At 41.6% G+C, this 22,615-nt stretch overlaps 1 protein-coding gene across 1 annotated transcript in view; it reads right to left on the reverse strand.

Annotated features, from left to right (window-relative positions):
- Positions 1-295: 295 nt before the first annotated feature.
- The window catches only part of LOC144825152 (uromodulin-like), a 60,660-nt gene continuing 38,340 nt past the window's right edge, over positions 296-22,615 (reverse strand). The window contains exons 8-10 of the mRNA XM_078684020.1: positions 6,427-6,502; positions 3,236-3,268; positions 296-412 (exon numbers count right to left, since the gene is read on the reverse strand). Of these exons, the coding sequence (XP_078540146.1) occupies positions 345-412; positions 3,236-3,268; positions 6,427-6,502 (177 nt within the window). The 3' untranslated portion in view covers positions 296-344. The remainder of the gene's footprint in view (positions 413-3,235; positions 3,269-6,426; positions 6,503-22,615) is intronic.

The raw sequence follows: 22,615 nt of genomic DNA on the forward strand, positions 1-22,615 counted from the left end.
ACACGCACACACTCTCTCTCTCGCTCACTTAAGGGCACAATTAGGAAAAGATCAACCGATTCCCAGATCATGTGCAGATCCTTTAATGAATATTGATTTCCAATAGGCTTGGTGAAAGTTCTAGAGTCGAGCCATTGGAGGACAGTCAATTGCCAGTGACAGATTTTAAAGAAAGTTTGAGGCGAGGACTAGAGCCTGGCCATGCGAAAGGTCAAAAGTTGATTGAAGGTTCCCAGAGAGGTTACTGAAAGTGCTCCCGCCATCCAATAGCAAAGGTTGTCTTTGGTCAGCTACATGTTTCCATAGGTTGATCCAGGGGTCTTGTCTGCACAGTAAATCGGTGGTCACTGATGGAGTTTCTGTACCAGCAGTGAGAGCATCAGGAAGTTCACCATCCAGATCCATGAAAAGCCTTAAATCCAAACATCAAAAGATTGATTGATTAATCACTTCATTCATACGTATACCACACACCATCTCTCTTAGGACTGCACCTAGGATATAGTTGCAGCTCCCGCTGAAGCATATTTAGCACAGAGGTAGGTGGTTGACAACAAACATTCTGCAAGCGAGACTTTGCTCAGTTTACACATTTCTCATCTTTACAAAAATGTGTCTACCTGCTAAAAAAGTTTTTGCACAAGAATTGTCAGACTAAATAAGGATATTTGTAATGCATCCTATCCATTTAAACATCGCAACATTTGGTAAGTTTAAAGAAACGTAATGGATTTTGGGGAAGTAAAACAATGTGTTAGGCCCTACGTTTATTGTCTAACTGTCAAAGGGCACTGATCTGGAATTAAACCCTTCTTTAGCGCTGTTGATTCTTCCTTCCACGCCTTCTTAGTAGTTTATAACGAGAAGCTCATGGGACGTTTAAAAGACTAGCTGAATCTTATAAGAGCTATCTGTTATGTGAACCCTTTTAACCACACTCTCCATAGGCACCCCTCAAATGCCAGTGGGGACTTTCTACAAGGCTTTTGGTGATATTGATAATTCTGTTCTCTCTACCTATTGAATACACCTCTGTGTTCTTGTCATCAAGGAAGTCTCTTACCTTCGAACATCAGCAACCCCAAACACATATATACTGCATCCACATTTCTTTGTCCATCTACCACTGGAAGTAAATTTCAACCCACAGCAGAAGACTCTTCAAATGATGACGCTTTGTCTCAATTCATTGTACATATCTTTCATATCAATGATGTACAAACGAAGACTTAACTCAAGTCTATCTTTTCCTGGTTCCATATCTACATTCTTATCACCTACACCAGCTAGTCCCTCCTTCAGTACATCAGCAATTCCCTCCTTCCATAGCATTTTAGAAATTAGGAGCACTGGGAATCATGATTCTTCCTTTATCAGAAGAGTGCCAAAAGACCAAGGGAGGCTACGGAACTTCAATGACTACTAAATGATTGGCAGTGGGTTCCACATCACCAAAAATCTAAAGAGGGCACTTCAGCCTGAATGATAGTTTGTGCAGAATGGTGTCACCTGGTCGGCTGCTTGTTCCCTGATCACAACGGTCATGGTTTTCCAGCACCGAGTGCTTAATTCGGAAAAAGAATGAGTGCGGGTGCCCATAGCTCTCCTCAGAAGCCTGTGGTCAGTGAAATTAAATGTCGGTATGCTGAATACGACAGCTGTGTAGTCTTGCCCTTTAATCCACTACCAGACACTTGCCGCACCTTTATCTCACTCTTGCAGGCTCCTGCTTTCTCCCTTTATAAAGTGTTTCTGTCTTTTTCTTCCTCTACCTTTCCACTTTGTTTGATTTCCCTCTCTTTCTCTCGTTAAATGTCTGATGCAGAATATAATTGCCATTCTGCAAAAAATGAGTGCTGGTGACATACACCGGAAACCACTGGCTCAAATTAAGCATTGCTGAATTCAGATTTCTGGAGAATAGGAACACTGGGCCCAGTGTTGCTGGTGGAAAAATCCTTCCAGTAGAAACTCCCATGCAGATCAAGTAGTGACTGTGGACCCTTGTGCAGCCCAACCACAGCCCACCCCCTTCTAAGCCATGAGGAGAGCACAGAAGGCTCCCCACTGCCAGCCAATAGTATGCCATGTCCCCTGAAGCCTCCCACTACCCATTCCTCCCACCCCACATAGTCGTCCTGAGCCTAGTTACAACCTCCTCATAGAAAATGTGGAATTAGCCTGTATCCAGTGGATAAGCGCCATGCAGAAAAGGACCTGGTAACTCTGGGTCTGCATGTTATTCCCCATCTTGGGGATGATATCTCGTAATTGCAGGTGCAGGGTTGCAATACCCTTCTTGAGTCTGTGATTCTTTATTCTGTAATTTCGGCATCCCTGCACCATACAACTTGTAATCATCATCATGGTGTTAAGACATGTCACTGATGGCACACATAAGTAACTGTTGGCAGTTATTGTGTCTCAGGCAACGGTTGCATCTTGTGGCTTTGCTCCCTTACTGACTGTTCTACACTGATGGATCAGTGGAAGACCAATGTGGGCACTGACACTCCACTGAGGCCATGACTTTTCACTGACAACCCCAATTTTTCATCATAGTGGTGGGCATAAGACCTCATCTACAGCTTCGAATTTGGCAGTCTTAACCATGATACCTTACTGTCTGACCAATGAAAGTCAATAGGAAACATGACCAACTAGAGCAAACGTCTTTGAACCATGGAGACACAGGTTTGAATCCCAGCCTCAGTGCTTGGCTCCACAAATCTGAACTGTGATATGTGAAATGTATTTCTGTAATCCCCACTTGATGTAGACCATCTTATGGATCGACTTCCAACCCCCCCGTGTAATGTACATCACTCCGTTGGTTACTAGCGATGCTCATGCTATATAAATACTGAATATTAACTACATACACAGCAACTGACTGCCCAGAAGATGGCGAGTGGTGGCCTGGTAACCTCATTGGGAAGGCAAAGGTGGGTGGAGAAGTGGCTGTGATAGTTCACTACCTGCCAAATGGATAGCCAGTAGGTGCCTGATAAACCACATAGAACCCAAAAGATGGTCAGGAGGGGTCATGGCCCCTCAACGACAGGTGAAACGTGTAAGCCATCTTTGTATGGTGACAGCAGATGGGACTGCAAGTGTGCTCTCTGCTGTGTTTCTTGTCTTCAGACTCCTGTGGAGTTTCAATGGTGGGTCTGAAATACAGCTGAATTATAGGCTTACAGAACGTGAAAAGTGTGAGACATAAAATCATACTCACGGTCGGAAGACCCAGCGGAGAAAGAAGCCGTTTCTAGAAGAAAAAAAACAATATCTCATCACTGACATGGCATGTGGTTACATGTGTAATCTTCATATTCCGAGAAGGCGCATGAAGATGTTTTCCCTGCAAATCATTTGTCCTTTTTACCTAACTTTTTTTAATTCAGCTGTCTATCCTTACATAGGTCTGGCCAGGAGGAACCCTTGTTGTCTGGGGTGGGGGGTGGGAGGAGAGTATGAAAGAGTAAAGCAGAGATAGCCCCATCCTTCAGCTGAGCAGCAGACTGAAGGGAAGCAGTATCAGCTCTGCCAACATTTTTCAACCCATTCCTACACTGCAGGAGGCCGGGACCATTGTGGGCCATGTCAGCTTTGATGGTTGGGTCATGAGAGCTAATGGAGCTCTGAAAACAGTACTCAAGCCTTCAGTTCACAGGGAACAGCAACAAAATAATAGAACAGCTAGTCTTGCCCTGTTCATGAGATGTGCTTTATTAAAACACCTACCTGTTTTACAGCACAGTGCTCTATGCAATATATGCAATATAAATACCATGTGATAATAGTACCCTGCCTAATGGTGCTCCATTTTCTTTACCTCAGCCGGATAAACAGTGAGTTGTGATTTAAACTTGTGGCTTGCGGATCACACCAGATGTCTGCAGTGAGTGCTTCATTTGCTGACCCATCTTGCTAATACTACAACATAGCTGCCTCACTTCACTTCATACGCAAGTAAACACCACATATCAAGTCCTAAGCTTTTACCACGATAACTTAGTTTGTTCTGAGAGTAGTTGTTTCAATGATGCTCCTCGTGGTAAGGATTTCCAGCATAAAAAATCGGTTCGGCCTGGCCTGTCTGCCATAAAAACAAATGGAAGTGTGTCCAATACTAAGCAGATTGCACACCAAAACATCCTCACATCACTAACTATTGGTTGCAGTGAGGCTACTCAGAGGGGCGTTGCATCAGAATGCAGCAGTAAGAGCTCAAGTGCAGTCTGGGACTCCTTTACCAAGATGGCGCTGCCAACGAGATGCACTGTACTGTAACATCAGGGATCACAGGGCGGATGTGGACCACAGTACCAAGATGGCACTGCCAGCGAGATGCACTGCACTATAACATCAGGGATCACAGGGCGGATGTGGACCCCAGTGCCAAGATGGCACTGCCAGCGAGATGCACTGTACTGTAGCACCAGGGATCACAGGGTGGACGCCTGTACCAAGATGGCACTGCCAGGTAGCGGACCTGTACTATTGCATCAGGGAACACAGGGTGGACGTGGACGTGGACTCCTGTACCAATATGGCACTGCCAGCAAGATGTAGAGTACTGTAGCATCAGGAACCACAGTGTGAACATGGACATGTGTACCACGATGGCACTACCAGAGCGATTTATTGTATTTTGCCATCTGGGATCACAGGGCGGACATGGACTCCTCTACCTAGATATCACTGCCAGTGAGATGTACTGTACTGTAGCATCAGGGATCACAGGGTGAACGTGGACTTCTTTACCAAGTTGGAGGTGCCTGGGTGAAGTACTGTACCATTGCCATCCTATCAGGAATCCCAATGCAGGCTGAGACTCCTTTCCAAAGATGGCGGTACTCAAAAAGCAAGGCTCCTCTGTGCCATCATAAATGTTAGTGCTGCAGAGGAGTCCTTTTCAAAGGTGGTACAACCCTTGGCGCAAGATTGCTGTGCTTTATCTGGCACGAGTGCTGTTTCTTTACAAAAGTGGCTTTGTTCATGTAGCGGGGATACTCCTCAGTGAGGGTGTGGGCTTCACTCTAGTTACACTGGGGGCTGCACTAGGATTACACAGTGAGATACTCTATGGGATACTGTGGAATTACATTCTGAGGTTGCTCTTACATGGGTGAATTGTTTCTGGGATTAGTTGCTTTTTTTAAGTTTAAAAGAAAAAGTTTATTGAAAAATGGATTGCAATACATAAATCATAATATTCTTAATGCAAAAGAAAAGCAATCATGGCAAAATAAGAATAGAAGTACAATATAAAGGGAAAAAAGAGAAGAGGAGAAAAAAGAAAAGAGGAGAAAAAAGAAAAAAGAATAAAGGAGACAGAAAGAGGGGAAAGCAGGAAAAAGAAAGAAGAAAAAAAAGAGGGAGGAGGGAAAGAAGAAGGAGTCACAGAACAAAAGTTCTAATAAAAAATGCAGTAAGAATACAAAATAAGTAGAACTTCAACCAAAGCTGCTACATAATAAAGAGAAATATCCATGAAATATATGAAACTGGAAAATATAAACAAATCATGGAGGTTTCAAAACTTCTTCACGAGAAGGGGTATGTAAGGGATGAGATTTAGCAGTAACATTCAAAAATTCAGTAACAGGTAACCATAATAAATCTCGTTTGATGGCAAGTTGAACAGGATAAACGTAAGCTCTGTCAAGTCTATGGTTGTAGCAAATACCATACCACCAAGCCTGAAAAGAGACATCTGCAGTATTCTTCCATGACTTAGTGATTTGTTGAAAAGCTACTGCTAAGAGAAGATCTATAATGGAAACATTGGAAGTGTGGGAGGACCATATATCTGCTAAACTGCCCAGAAAAATGTGGGAGAGGGAAAACGGAAAGCGAGTGGAGAAAATCAAATTGATTTGTTGCCAAACTTTAGACCAAAAAAGGTGAATCAAAGGACATGTAAAAAGCATATGTTTAAGATCCCCAGATGTATGAGGACAGGACCAACAGGAAGAGTAGATAGATGAATCAATAGTATGTAATTTGGAAGGAGTAATACGAAGTCTATTATAAACAAAAAATAGCGTTTGAGTGGTGTTGGCTGCTCTAGAGGACTTCCGTAATTTATTCCATATATCATGCCATAAAGGGATATCAAAGGAAACATTCAAATCAGATTCCCAAGCAAGCTCAGTTTTAGATTTATCACGAAGAGGAGAATCACTCTGTAATTTCGTATAGATCTGAGAAGCTGAAGAAGAAGATAGGAGAAATGGAATAGTAAGAGGAGAAGATAATGAAGGAGAGGGAGGAGAGACAGAGAGAGAATTATAACCAGATTGAAGAGCCACACATAATTGGTTATATTTAGGGAGGAAAGAATCAGGAAGAGAATTAGTTGCTTTTAAGACCTTCTATTCAATCTTTGCCAAGAGGAAAAGCAGAAACATGATGACGCACCTGCATAGACGGGTCCCATTGTCAATGAGGCACTGTCTCTAGCTGCAGCACTGCTTCTGCCGTTACCAGGGCAGGCCTGGAAAACAAAGGGGGAGGTTAAATGGTGGCAGTGTCTGCACGGAGAAGTACCCACATCTAACTGAATTTCAACATAAAACAGCTGCACACTGCTTCAGGTAGATTGCAGCAGGGGACATATCGGCCTTCAAAAAGATAGGCAAGCATCCACGTATGGTTGCGGGTCGGGAAATCCATCCTCTCTTAAGCACTTTATAAATTTGACTGCCGCAGAAATGTTAAAAAACTTTACACATTGCTGCAGTGGTCACAAAAACATTATTTTAAGATCGAGATAGACTAACGTAAGTAACACGTGTTGTCTGCATACTGGCCACTTTTTCAAAGTACCTGTCATTTTCTTTTGATGAACAATGTAGGAGAGATGTTGGACGGAAATAGAATTAACAACATATAAAAAGCAAATGAAGACATCAAAAGCATACGTTGAAAAATATAGGAAATGAAAGGACCAACAACTTTGTCCTGCAGCATCGAATATGTTTTATTTAGTCGATGGTCCTGATGTATGAAAAGGCGAGTCGCAGTTAGCAGGTGATATTTGTGTGACAAAGTTTTGTGAGGTGCATGTCATTTTACGGTGAGCTGTGTACTAAAAAGTTGCATCACAACATGCCATTCATAGAGGGTGCAAAATGAGCTGTCTAATGAATGTTAACTCCTTCGATGCTTATGACGAGCTTTGCTCATGACGAGCAGATCTCGTCATAACTGCCGCGACCCTCCCACGCGCAGCGAATTCCCCCCCTGTGCCGGCGTCTACAGGAGTGGGTGGGGTCATGACGAGTCCAGTTCATCATGAGCACAGCTCCACTGTGCAGCATGATGAGCTGGACTCTTCAGGAGTACCGCGGCGCGGCGCCCCCCCCGTACCACGAGGGAATCAGCCCCGCGTGGAAGGGGTGAACAAGAAAGAACTCTATTTGTGACCCCCTAAAATAGTGGCGAATTCCGGTATGGTACCTGCAAGAAGATTGTATCCCTGCATTTGCATTTCAAAACTCGATTTTGTTTAAAGCAATCCCTATCCCTTATAGAGATATGTGTGCTTTTTGTGACCCCCTGCAATAGGTGGCGAATTCCGGTATGGTACCTGCAAGGAGATTGTATCCCTGGATTTGCATTTCAAAACTCGATTTTGTTTAAAGCAATCTATATTCCTTATAGAGATATGTGCTGCTTTAAAAAATATTTCCCATTAGGGAGGACACGGGGATGGGTGAAGCAGACTGTGTCCACTGGACCTCTGTCTGCTCCCAGAGAGGCCACCCTCCGAAGGGGCAGCTGTAGCACGCGGACAGCTTCCCCAGAGCACATCTGCTACGACCTCCAACCTCGGAGTCTGAAACTTATCAATGTTTTGCAACTGTAACTGTGTTTATAAACCATTCATGCCTTTAATTACGAATCACAATTAGAAGGGCAGAATGCTACTTTCATGACCCCTGCTGCCTGCAATACATATTGATTGCAGAACCCCTTTTGTGAGTCGGAAAAGAGTTTTGTATTTTTAAACTACTCATTTGCATTCACAAGCCCTGTGGTTTTACAAGCCACGATGGGGCATAATTACGAGAATGTCACGCTGTGCAGCACAGCAAGTCACCTTGCTCTGCTGCACCGCATCACATGGAAAGGGCAGAAATGCACTGTATTTAAGGCACTACGGAGCATTCCTGCATTTTCCCCAGTGCTGGTGCCCTTTTGGCAGCCTAGCGCCAATGCAGGCACCCTTGCACCATGCTGCAAGGGTGTCTGCATTGCATGCAGGATTGTTTTTGTGCACGAAAGGACACCTTCCTGTACAAAAACACTCCTGAGAAGCATAGTCCCCATTCTATTCTATGTGTGCTGCAGAATGTAGCAAGCACAGAAAGAGGAAACAAGGAAGTGTATGTTTTTTTGGCCATTCCCCAGTCTTTCACTTCTGGTACATTTGGTAATGTCTCAAAACCATGGGAGTTGTGGGGGAATTACAACGCAATGTCCATGGAACGCCTTCCCAGGACAGAGTAAAGCAATAGAGCAGTTTCAGGTGCGTAGCCCCACTCCAGATTTATGGAGCCACTCGTTACACATTTAAGGTTCGCATCACTCTTGCACCACATAGATAGACCCCTAGGTTTACAACAACAGTTGGGTTTTGTAGATGATGAGGACCCTAAATTTGACAGAGGAGAAAAAGATCAAAACTTTGTTTACTGTCAGGCAAAATTACCAGTTCATGCAATTTGACTTGAGTTGAGTGTTAGACGAGTTCATCATAGAGATAACCTTGCAGCTGTGTGTTGGGCACAGCACACTGAATTCTAACTTCCCCATTAACTCAATTAGGACTCGGTGTCTGGGCTTCCATTACCTCTGACAAGGAAATTCATGTCTACACTAAGCACTTCTAATCTTCTGTTCACCACTGCTTTAAATCTTGACTCATAAAACTAAGAATGAAAATATTTAAAACACACAGTATCCACCAGCTTTTCAATAGATGACGAGCAATGTGCAGCACGTTGTAAGATTTAAATATGTGAGTTCTGTGGCATTGCCAAATGGACTACAACCACGAGTTTTACTTGAACATCAAATACGGAAATGTGTCTTCAATCTTGGCATTGATAGTTTGCATAAGAATGAAAGGCGTCTAGGAATGGTAGATTGCATTTGCAGACCCTGTAATGCAGGGGTACACTATGTACAGAATATATTGCGTGTTCAGCTTTGAGAGTGCTCAGTAGGAGATGTTTAAATGCAAAGTTTTGTATTAATGGATTAAAACCAGAGGCACTAGATGTGTTTTGATCACTTGTTCAAGATTGTTTAAATTTTTTAAGTAGACGCTTTGGTAAAAGACTATGTTTACCAATCGTTACACGTACTTTATCAGATCATTTTTGTATTGATTATATCTCAATGGTTGTTTTATGCATGATTATTAAATGTTTAAACTTGAATTGCAGGTTATCATCAAATTTCAAATAACTCTAACTTGGGTAACATGTCGGCCGATGAGCTATTGATAAAGGACGGCTAATCTATTAGCAACCAATAACGAATTCTGCATCTATTATTCAGAAATTATCCGAAAACTGCCCTTTTATTAATTAGAAATCGACATTAAACAAAACATTTCTACCTAACAACTATAAATAAATTGAAGCTGACTTCTATCCATCAAAGTTAACAAGGGGCAGCACATGAATGAATAAGTAGTGTCAATATAAATATTATTAGAGGATAGAACATCGATCAATCAGCAATATATAGCTTCTTCCAGTACATCTATAAATCGCCAATTAAGTACAGCCATCCGATCTTTTATGGAGCAATCAATAAAGGATCTGTAGCTATCAATTAGAATCTAGAAATTCAGAGAAATGCGAAATTAGTAGAAAACATTTATCAATAAACAATCAATGGGTGAAAAAACATGTCTAACTCGGTAATCAATAGAGTGCTCTTAAAAATCAGTGGTGGATGGATGGTGTCTTATGCTTAACAATAATCAATAGAACACAGAATTATTAAAAAGTCAGCAGTTTATATAGGATAACATATCTATCAAACAACAGTTAAAAGAGAAGAACACATATATCAAGAGCGAATCAGTAGAGGGCTACATATTTAATATACAGCAAACAAGTGAAGGGAAGCACATCTGTCTATCAGCAGAGGAATGGTGCATCTATGAATCATCCATTGATGGGGGACATATATTTATCAATCGATCATCAGTGGAGTTACACACTAATCAAACTGTCACCGATATAGAACTGCGCTCGCTCATCCACCAGACATCAAGAGTACAGCAAGCTTGTCAATTACTCCTTAGCCCATGGCAATCCACCTGTGTACTCATGCCCCTGGTCCTCAGAACACAGCTGCTCTTCTTCACCTTTGTCCTTTGTGTGTCCTTCCTGCAGGGTTGGTTTGCTGCCTTCAGTTTACTCCTGCAATCCCTCGCTCTCCTGCTCCCTACATAGTTGCTGATCTCCTCTCTTTATGCACACGCAATGGCGTCCTTGCTTTGACTCTGTAAAGCTTCCTCAGCTGTCTCTCTTTGCGAGGCACAGTGCCTTTTTATTTTCTCTAACTTATCACTTATTCAGCACAAATGTTGCTGAACTTCCCTAAATTCCAATCGGCGACTCTGGCTCTCAAAGAATTACAGTGTCTCCCCGTGAAAAAAAAAAGTTCTTTTTTTAAAGCCTTATACATAGTATTCGAATCCTTGAACGAGACAGGTCCAGAATACCTAAAAAAGAGCTCTAGGTGGTACACCCCAAGAAGAGTTCTCGCTGAGGTACCGCCATAAACCTGGTGGTCTCCTCCCACAAATCTGTATGGGGAGGTGGCAATTTCATTAGGGGCTGCCTCACACTGGAACACACTCCCACATACGGCCCACTTTATGTTCTTTTGTGGGCACCTCAGGGAGATACGGAAAAAATGTATTGTACCATTGTTAAAGGACAAGGGGTTTAAACAAGTGAAACCTGCGCTTTCATATCTCCAATTGTTGTCCAACACATGGAAATTTTTAATGTTGCCACTTTCTTGAATACAGCTATGAGAATGAGGGAATTAATTAAATAGTTGGAGACGATACCAAGGATACTGTTAAATAACTGATTTATGGGCTCTTAAGTTAGACAAATCGCTGTAGTTTTAAAACCTTTATTTTTCGCAATATATTTCTTTTTTAATTGATAATGTATTGTTTCTGAAAATTAATTCATATTGTACTTTGAATGTCTCTTTTCTTTTATTGTGATATGTTTACTTTTATGGTTTTCTGTATAAACCGAATAAAGTATTTTGATTTCGAATTCACTCCCACACAGTATCAAATCTGCTCCGACTCTAATGACTTTTAGGAAACCCCTAAAGACATGGCAATACAGCAATCAACCAGGGTCCGACTTCATGTCAGAGGCCTGCGCCTTGACGCCTCCGGGCATATGAGCGCTTTACACAATAGTAAATCAAATCACCTGAAGGTGTATATTTGTTTTGATGAGTTCTAAAGGTATTCACTATCTACTTCACTTACACACTCCCAAGAGTGAAAGAAACCTTTTAGAGAATACACTCATCGATTGGGGAGTCTGATGAAATCCACCTGATTCAATGGTAATCACTTTAGACAGCATTACAGACATCATTTTATAGCTCCTTGCATCATTAACAGAGACTAATAACTACAAGTTTTATATGCTAAATGATTGAATTAAATACCAACTTTATACTATTTCAAGTGCATTGTATTCCTCAGAAATGCACTATATGGAAATCAGTGCCAGTTTACTAAACCACAGAATGTTCCTAAATTTGAGCATCGTGTGCTTTGTTACCTTCTTCTTCATTTGTTGCTTCCACAGTGCAAATTATTGCACTATTTTATGACTAATCTTCATTACTATCAGTGATATTAGTGTATTGTATCAATACAGTTTTATCTCAGGCCTAAAGTTTTAAATCTGTAGACAACCTCTTGATGAAGTAAGTAGGGCTCCCGGTTCTTGCAGATTACTACACGGTTGCAGGAGGAATTGAATGGGAGAGCATACTCGCTTACAGGAGAGGACATTGAATATTGGATACGTATGACGCTGATCATTGATTAAACTGAAGATAGTATTTGCACCATCTGAACTGGGGGGATAGCAGCATTGGAAGTGACAGGCTAACGTAAAGGAGGGCATACTAATACTTGACCAGCCGAGTCAGAAGTAGAACCGGCAGAGAGGAGATAAGAATCAAGGCATTTTGCAAGCCAGACAGCACTGAAGAAGTCGCTGGGTAATCCCATATCAACAAAACACATTTTGGCTGCGTGTAGAGAATTAAAAGACAAAGAACAAAATACCACGATTTTTTATTCTTTTTGTTTGTGCAATTACTGAAATACGAATGTAATGTGATTTTATGCGTATGCATAGGATTCTGAGTTAAGTCGTGTGAATGTTGAGGATGCGTGACAATACTGCAAAGGCCTGATGACCTGGACAATGGGAGACAAGAGATGACCACGATTGAGTCCATATTATAACCATGCTTAGTCCAGCCTAACCTCAATAAGGTTACCAATATGGTGTGTGACATTGGCATTTTTTACAAGAGTCATTCTTTCACCCTGTATATCAAATGGACTTTACAAGTTTTGGTTAAGTATTTACAGAGGATGTGAATGATGCTACCTTGTGGTATCGAAAGCATGAAAATCAGTCCCACCCAAGTGCCATTGTTGATAGAGTGTGTTTTTAAATGAGGTTCACTAGTTGTATGTAGGACATTGACAGAGGATGTGAATGATGATATCCGATGGTATCAAACACATGAAAGTGATACTATCTCACTGCCATCAATTGTGGAGCAAGTAAAAAAGGGTTACATATAATAATGGTAATGCAGACATGCATGTGAAACTGTAATTAAAATATCTGCTATATGGTGGAACAATTATGTTTTATGCCCTATGACTGTGTGACTATATATGCTGTCTCTCCATTAATACCATGAGGACTTGATATCTCTTTGTTAGTGTTTACACTCGCTTTGCTTTAGAAATACCACTACTATGTTTTTACCAGTACACAAGTGGTGCAGGTGTAAGCAAGATATCATAATTCCAACCCATTTTATGCATCTACTCAGATTTTTTGATTCAGTCTAAAAAGGTATGAAAAACAATCTAATCTTTAGAATGTATGTGTATGAATGAGTACGTACATCAGTTGGGTAGGGATATCATTTGGGTAGGGATCTTAGGTAGCCCTGATGAAAGCCTTCAACCCATTTTGGCATGAATACAAGCTGAAACATCTCAGCACCTCTATGGATGTATGAGCCAAAAGTATTAATTGCACATTCTTTGTTTTTAACTCATGGCACCTTTAATAGGAAGAAATGTCTTTGAGTCTACCTTTAGTTGTTTTAATAACCTGATCACTTTCATATCAAGTAGCCTTGTGTAAAAAACTCCCCCAAAAAGAGATTGAGTCCATCCTAGTAGTACTATCTCACCAGGAAGGGGTAAGGTTACCAATGATGAAGGATACTATAAAAGAGTGGGTGAGGTTGCCTTATTCACAAATGTATTTTTCTTTTGGTAATTGCATACATCTTTACTCCTATTAATTGATACACTCGTTGTGGAATACTTTTTCAGATCAAGAGAGCAATAATTCAATAAAATAAAAAATGAAGTGGGACAGAGAGATATAGTAGGCATAATCAAGTGAAAATTCTTATTCACAATTTACCTAACTATATAATTTAGTTGTTATCATTTTTAAGAGTGGTCCATTGTCATGACCCATGAGAGACCAGATTCAAGCAGGAATCGTAGGAGGGGCTGTATAGGAAGACACAAAGGTGTAATCACAAATTCATAGTTCTGATCAGGGCCAGGCAGGCCTTTTATTCCGCCAGGCATTTCCCCAGTAGGCTGAAGCCCCAGCAGGCCTGATGCCTTTGTCACTTTGCCCAAATCCCCTGGGGTGATTGCAACAGGCAACCACAGGCTTCAAGGGAGAGAGAAAGTGAGAGAGGAAGGGGAAGATAGCGAGTGATCAGAGAGGAGAAGTTAGAGCAGTGATGAGGACAGAGTGAGAATAAATGAATGAAAAGAAAGATAATGTGCAGGGAAATCAAATGTGCGGCGCTTGTTTGAGCATTTTTGCCGGGTCTGTTTTGATTCACTAAACCAACCCTGTTTGCGATATCTAGAGCCTATGGAAAATTAGACACTGTTGGCCTGAAATACAAGGGAAGGGCATTCCAGATCAGGAAGACATGAAGGGCCAAACAGATTAATTGAAAGAGTGCACCCAGGGCAATGTAAGCAGCAGGGAAGTGGATGAAAGTTTGTATGGTTCCCTTTCATTCAGTCCACTCAACATTTTGTGACTTTCTGCACCTTTGTTTGTTTTCTCTATCTCTCAAGTATATTCCTCCTCTCATCAGTGCTTACCTTACTGATAGCTCCTGTAGCAGTGTAAGACTATCAGCGGCATCATTCCTCCCAAAGCTACTCTCTCTACTATAGTGGAGCCTGTTTGTTCCCGAGCTGAAGGAAGGGTTCTGGATACTTCTTGTGTTCATTAATAGTATTTCCAATTAGAGCATCAGGTAAACTGCAAAAGTTCACTTTGTGTATTCTTGCTTTTCTGTACATATCCTCTGTACTGCCTGCATGAGTATTACCCATTGGCTACTTCTTCTTATTCGAGGGACAAGCTTGAGGCAGAAACATCCCAGACGTGAAAACAACATCTACAGTATGCTTCCTCTTTCTCCTCCCAACCCCAATTTGCCCTCATGAGATGCTGTGGGCTTCAGTTACAATCCGTAGCTCTGTTATGGTAGAGATTGGTGGATCTGCATCAGGGCCCAAAATTCTTTACGGATTGGGACATTCATTAACAGATAGATATTTTAAGTCCCTAATTGAATTAAATCATTCGTATACATTGTGGTTTTCTTTGAAAATGTTTACTGCAACCTATATATTTCAATATTAAACAATCCTTACATAACTTGAAACTCAACAGTCCCAACTAATGAATTTCCAGGTTATATTTTTTGTTGCTCAAAGGTAGTTGAATGTATTTATGAACCTATATTTTCTAAGACATATCCAAAACTTTCTAAAGGGATTAAACTTTACAGTATTATTCCAAAACAGGTTGAATATTAGGCATTCAAATAAGGATCATAGTCTCGTTGTTTTTAGTTTCATACATAGTTCATAAGAGAAGTCAAATTTAGTATATAGATATTGATTTAAGTATTCTCTGCGTTGAATGACAAATGAAGTGTATCTGCTTTATTTTGTTTGATGGTTTTAATTTTGGTCACTATTTTGGTTTAGAATCTGGGAACAAACATTTAGCTTATTTACACCTTAATCCGAATCGATGGAAAAATGATAATGATAATGTTACCTCCAGTTTAAAGAAAATTTTTTGCATTTTAAAGTTGTTTCTATTCACAAGTAATTTTTGAAACTTATCTTAAATAGGTGTTGGACATCATAAGTCTGAACTAAGTGCATGATCTAATAGTATCAAATAGCTGGGCATCCATCTCGTCAAACTCAAAGGAGACCTATTCAACCTATACAATACATTTTAATATTCATCAATCAATTCAATTACTTTATTTGGATGAAAACATATCCATAAAAGAACAATTCTCATTACAGCACATAAAATGCTCAAATTTATAATAATCATAATAACAATTGAAAAACCGCCAACATAAAACATTGATCATAAAGTGCACATCATGTTGCAGGCGCACAGAGCAGTTTTCAGGAAAGCGCCTACACGAAATATCAATTCATCATCTTCAAAATTAAGGATAATCCTATACGCGACTTCAAGGTGAAAAAGTCAATATTTTATGAAGAAAGAAATTAAAAACTATTTGGCATACTTTATATAAAACTTACAAAAGAATAAAAAACGTATTGTAGTTTGCCCACTCTGGCCACCACAAAGGCATGGAAAGAAGACTAGGTTGTTGTGAAAACCAAGAGGAAAACAAAAGTTAAAATTTCACTGTACCATAGGTTTTGGGAGATAGCTAGCCAACTGATAATAAGTGTTCTCAATAGACATAAAAATAACTAGGTTTGGTTTATTGGACTCCCTATCAAGCCTCACTGGGATTATCATGCTTTCTTGTCTCACGCTGTATACCCAATGGGCCAAACTTCCCTTACCAGCACACACTCTACTGGCGGCACAGTGGCAAATCACGTGGTGCAGGATAGGCTGCACAAGCGCACACGTGTGTAATGGTTGTAACCAATCACTGCGCTAACAAATAAAATTCAGTCTAATCAGAGTGAATTAACGAGCCTCATCCTAACTTGCAAGAACTTCAATTGGCTGCTGAGATCCATTGACCCACATGTGTATAGGTAGCCTCACAAAAAAATATGGAGCCAATACTGTAGATTTAAGAAGTAACAAAACATGCTCAACTTTTATTATAAGCTGATGTGCGTGACAATATTTTTGCTAGCTTGGAGTAATGTGGTATTTTGATTTAAAATGTGTTAGTAGTAGAACGCGAGATGTATGACACTTGGCAGGGCTGAGGGGCCCCCTGGAGCGCCGGTGGGGGCTTCGGTGGCCTTTGTTACACCTCTGGCAGTGCATTGACTGATATACCCAACTGCGTACCCGAGAGCAGTCTCCCAACAGTGATCATGAGGGGATGGGGGTGGCAGGCTGTATTTAGACAAAATATCGGTAACACAAATTTCATAAAACAGAATATAGTGTCAAAGGTGCAGATGTATCAAGATACCATTTTGCGATTTTCAAATAGCGATTTTTAAGAAATCGCTATTTGAGAAGTGCAAAATGGTATGTACGTAGAAATTTGCTATTTTTTAGCGATTTCTTAAAATTCCTTAATTGCGATTAGCAAATTGCTAATCGCAATTAAGGAATCATTTCCCATTCATTTCTATTGGCCAGGAGGCCCATAGGAATGAATGTGAAATTATTCTCAATTTGCGATTAGCAATTTGCTAATCGCAAATTGAGAATAATTTCAAGGGTGCAAGGGTGTCTTAAGGACACCCTGCTGCACCCCTGAATTTGACATGTGTGCTCATATGGCGCACATACATGCCCTAAGGGAATGTATGAGGGTCATATGGCACCTTTAGAATTTAAAAAAAGTGCATTTTGAAAAGAATTCGGCAATTACCACCAACTACAAGTTGTTGGTAATTTGCGAATTCTTAGTCAAAAATAGCAACACTGAAATGCTTAATACATTTCAAATAAGAAAACGCAATTTGCCATTTCTTAAAAGCCTCGCAATATTAAGGAATCTCTAAATTTGCGATTCCTTAATATTGCGAGGCTTTTTGCATGATACATTCCAAATTCCGTTTTTTTGCCGCAAACGCTGCTATTTTCCGAATCGCAGCGTTTGCGACAAAAAAAACGGAAGATACATCTGCCCCAAAAATATTGAGGACAAGAATATTGTGTAAGTCATTTTCTATTGATAATTAAAGTTTTACTTGATATATAACTCCATCATATATTAACCTTGATCATATATATATCTTCAAGGTATGCAGATCTGGAGTGAAGAATAGTAAATTTATACTTACCTATTTTCACTTACCTGCTCGATGTTCTTGTCCTCGATCTTTTTGACACGATATTCTGTTCACATGATATTTGTGTTTCCGATATTCTGTCACTGATCCGTCTCAGGCAGTTGGCGTCGCAAGCCGCTGGCAGCAGAGCAGTAGCATTGCAACTGTTCAGGGGAGACAAATAATGTAGGGTATTTCTTGCCAGGGCCCAGGTCCAAGCCAAGGACCCAGCCAAAGAGGCCATCTGCAGCTGACCTGTTTTGGTGATTACAGCTGCTGCCTGTTATCTGTGATCTACCATCTTACAAGTTCAAATCCCAGAAAGGCCTCTGAAGGTGGTTACATTTACTATCATTAAAATTGGCTACAGTAACTTGATTGTTACAGCACTTTGGAATGATAAAATGAGGAATGAAATGCTATATAAGCTAGTTATGGCTTAAAAATAAAATATTTTACATATGTGCCCCCATTTACGGGGACTTGGCGTAGGGCAGTGCAGCAAGTCAGCTTGCTGTGCTGCCCTACGCCAAAGTAAAAGGGCAGGAATGCATCATTTTTATGCAATACAGTGCATTCCTGTCCTTTCTCCCTGTGCTGGAGCCGTTTTTGTAGCCTAGCAGCAATGTGGGCACCTTTGCACCACGGTGCAAGGGTGTCTGTGCTGTCAATAGGATTTTCTATGTGCAGGAAGGGGTACATTCCTGCAGATAAACAATTCAGAGAGTCATGTTTCTCTTTCTATGTGTCCTGCAGGATTCAGCAGACATAGAAGGAGGAAAATACATGGAGAAATAAAGATATTTCTCCTCACCTTAGGAGGCATTAGGATTTGGTGCTTCCCCAGGTTGACATGATCTTGTAAATCTGGGGCAGTGCCAAAATCCATGGGTGTTGCATGAAAAAATATGCTGCAACGCCCATGGAACGCTACCCTAGCACGGAGTAAGGAAACTCACCAATTTGCGCTGCTTTGCCTTACTCCATATCTATGAGGCCATAAAAAGCACACATAGTGGCTTTGCCTGGCCTTATAGATATGAATTTGTAATTTGCATCACCAGAGCATCACAAAAGTGAAGCTCTGTCGGTGCAAGAGGCTCATAAATATGCCCCGTGGTTCTTTAGCAGCATAGACAAGTTAACAAGAACAACCCTGATAATACTGCATCCACAGAAAACACACTCGAACAGAGGGGTGAGAGGATTTATACCCCCTTCGACCTCCCGCTCAGAATTATATCACAAAAGGAAGGGGAAACAATTTAAAAAAGGAAGAAAAAGTAACTAAGAGTGAGCCAAGGAAAGAGCACCTTGCTTTTAAAACCGCCCTCCCACACAGCAAGCTGTGTCATGCTTCATCATAGGGCTGCTAACACACCTCCGTGTTTACCCAACACTGGAGGTGGAGCAATAGGGAGGGGACACAACAACATACATTGCAGAGTTAGTGAGAACTCAAAGGTGAGAAAATAGTGCAGGATCAGTGGAACTAAAAGCTGGTCCCAGGGGATCCTTATTACAGTTTTAATATCAGGTCCCTGTCCTTGGTTTAAAAGGAAAAAACGTGGCTGCTCGGTGGAAGAATTTATTATGAGATTCCACCTGCTCCACACTGCTTGAGTGTCGACATGTTTCAGCCGGCAAATGACAGTGCCCCGGCTTTCTTCAGGACTCTCACCTTTGTGAACCTGGGTGACACCCCTTGCCCTTCTACCAAATCAGAAGTGAAGGGGGAAATCACCTTTCAAAAGAGCCCTTCGCTATGTGAAGGGGAACCGAGTTTATATTAGTAAAAAACTTGAAATGGCGGGGGAGCGGAACAGCTTCCTATTAGCACTCTTGCTTGAGATGTAAGCTGTTGGCAGACTCAATTGTCTCTCCACTCCACCTCCAGTGTTGGGTAAACACGGAGGTGTGTTAGCAGCCCTATGGTGAAGCATGACACAGTTTGCTGTGTGTGAGGGCAGTTTTAAAAGCAAGGTGCGCTTTCCTTGACTCACTCTTAGTTACTTTTTTCTTCCTTTTTTAAATTGTTTCCCCTTCTTTTTGTGATATAAAACTGCACCCACTACATATCTTAACATTACATTATCATTACTGCTCTGAATCCCACATCTATGTCCCTATACTTAGCATTCAAAGCAACTGCTGACTCGATGTAGTGGATGTGATGTTACTGTAATGAACGCCTTCTCAGTAGTGAGGGTATACGGTATGTAAATCTCGTGACAGCGTAAAGACATCACAGTGGCCTTCTTTACGCGCCCACAAAAGAACATTTGGATAGTACCAATTTGATCTTTGAGGGTGTGGCTGTTTTTAAGAATACTCTTCTTTGCACTGCACCCTTGCATTATTCTTGTAGCTGTCAATGTTGGAGCAGGCGCAGTGACACCAGAGCCCAGATGCGTTTAGGGCTCACTAAGCTCTGGTTATTTGTGAATTTTCTTACCTAACAGGCTGGCATAGGTGCATAGACTTTGCATGCACTACAACCCATGGCAACCCTGGTAAGTCACTGCAAAAGCATGTTATGGGAGCACAGAAAAAAGGAACCAAGGTTATTTGCAACACAACGGTAATGCAATGTTGCAGTGCCATCGACTTCCTGTAATATAGCTAGGCCAATCAAGCTGTGTTTGTTGTAATTATGATCCGCTTTATTGAATCCACTCAAGGCCATTCACAGAACACACTCATACCTCAATGGTTCTGCTTTTAGAGCTCTCTCTTTGTCCTCCCCTTCAGTTCACAGTTGCGCTGTGCACTCTGTCAATCTGAGAGCTTTGGCTGTGTGCTCCTGTCCTACCATGCTCTGTGGGCTTAAGGCAAATATCATGAGAACACTGATAATTTACATCTAGATTAGCCCATGTCAAGGGGACCTGCTCGGACGGTCACTTCTATCTTAACCAGCATCCTGTCCGTCAGTACCTGTACTGAGACAACCTGATGGGGGGGGCTCCTCCACTATGGCAGAGGAGTGTGTCCCACTGCTTTCTCCAGTGTGAGAAGCAAAAACATAAAATGGTAATAACTTACCGTTATTACCATTTTATGTTTGGTTGCTGGTGGTCGGTTGGGCGCATGTGCTCTGTGAGCAGCCAGGGCAGGAGAAGAGTGGAATGCCCACTCCTGAGGGTGCAATGACTGTTGGTCGGCCCTCTGGGGCCACCCAAATCAGTCATGCGCACTCTTTCCTTTCTCCATGCAGGCTACAATGCAGCCTGCATGGAGAACATGGCCTCCCCGTAAGCCCCTGGCTGGGCAATGTCCTGACCAATAACAACACTGTCATTGCAGTGTTGAGATTGGCTTAGGGGAGGGAGCCTGGCTGTGTGCTTCCTGTTCCTGCCAGAGGCAGGAGAGCAGGAGCCGAGAAGATGTGGGCCCCGGCCGTCGGAAAGGTAAGTTTGATGAACCCCCCCCATCCCCAGGGCTGGACTGGGAACTGAAAGCAGCCCTGACAAAATTTGCCAGACCAGCCCCCGTCCGGGGCGTAGCGAGCATTTGAGCCCGACCGCTACTAGGGGGGGTTGTGGGCGTTCTTCCCCCAAGAAAATTTTTGAAACAACAGACCAAAATGGTGAATTTTAAAGCACATTTCTCATTACATATTCAATTGTATCAACTTTCAAAGCACAGTAAATAGTAGATGATGACCTGAAAGAGCACCAGCTTACCCATTGTGGTCCCCAGACCCACGATAACTTCTGGCATGCCTGAGAATCTGTGCATTTTTAAAGGCCTCTACATGTTGGTGCATGCAGATAGAAACAATGTAGAGCTGCTGTGCAGTTGCAGTTGACATGCATGGTTCACTAATATTTAAATAAAAATATTATGAGGACTGCTTGTCAGAGATTGCGAAATACCTTGCTGTGCGTGCCAGAAGTTGTGCTCAAGTTGTAACTACGATGCACACGTTCCAAAAATTTCAATTGGAAAAAAAAGCAAATAAAAATGTACAAGTATGTGCACAAAAAGCGACTACTGCAGAGAAAACATCAATGCCACATGCGTGTGGGTTGTATATTGCTTTCAGTGGCATTAGTGAACACAAAAACAAAACCTTTAGCTTAATTGTTCCAACAGTCCCTTTATAGCAGGCCCCAGGAGCCCTGGGTTCATTAGCTCTCAATACTTCTTCACTCTCTGACCACACTTCCACCCAGGAGGAATCACGTTAGCACTCAGAGGCTGCAGAACATCGATCTCCTCCAGAGATCAGAAGGATCCGCCAGTCATCTTGAAAAAGGAGGACTGTCTCCCACATCAGGGAAGCTTATGCCTGGAGAAACTTTTAAAGGGTGGTTCGTCACTCTCTTTCCTTGGAGAGATACTATGAAACACAGTAGCATCAAATTCCTCATAAGAGGAATTATTTATTTTCTCTGGGATTAGATGCAAAGGTGGTATGTGTAGAACCACAGCACTTCCCCATTAGAAAGGTTTTCACTTTTTTCTTATTTTTTTTTGCCCGAAGGGAATATGTTCTGATGTCAATCGTGAAGACTATTTTGATTAAGAAGCTTTCCTCTTTAATTTCATCAGGGGTGTGGCAGAGTAGTTTCATGTGTCCTCCAGTAGCAAAGCACCTCTGCTGCGTACTCCAATACGTATTACCTAATACTGTAAACAAGGGCACAAGCTTGGACACCGTTGTACAGTATTTACCAAAGACTTGGGCTCTAGGTGCAGGATAATTCTCAGGACAGTTGGAGCACAGTTTTGAGAAAGGAACAATCGCCTATAGTATTGCTCAGGTTCAGTTAGACATGAATAGGCCATCCGATAACATTGAACCAGAACTTAGGAGGAAGTATGGTGGGGGTTGTATGATATTTACTAACAAGAGGATGCTCCCAGAGGTTTGGCTCTGAATCATGAAGTAGAAAGCCCTGGAACATGTGGAAGCTACCTTTTTTAAGGGCAAGACGTGTTTACGGCTATGTGACTGTCCCTAGCATAGAGTCT

The sequence above is a fragment of the Lissotriton helveticus genome, chromosome 3_1, assembly GCF_964261635.1.
Source record: "Lissotriton helveticus chromosome 3_1, aLisHel1.1, whole genome shotgun sequence".
Taxonomy (NCBI): domain Eukaryota; kingdom Metazoa; phylum Chordata; class Amphibia; order Caudata; family Salamandridae; genus Lissotriton; species Lissotriton helveticus.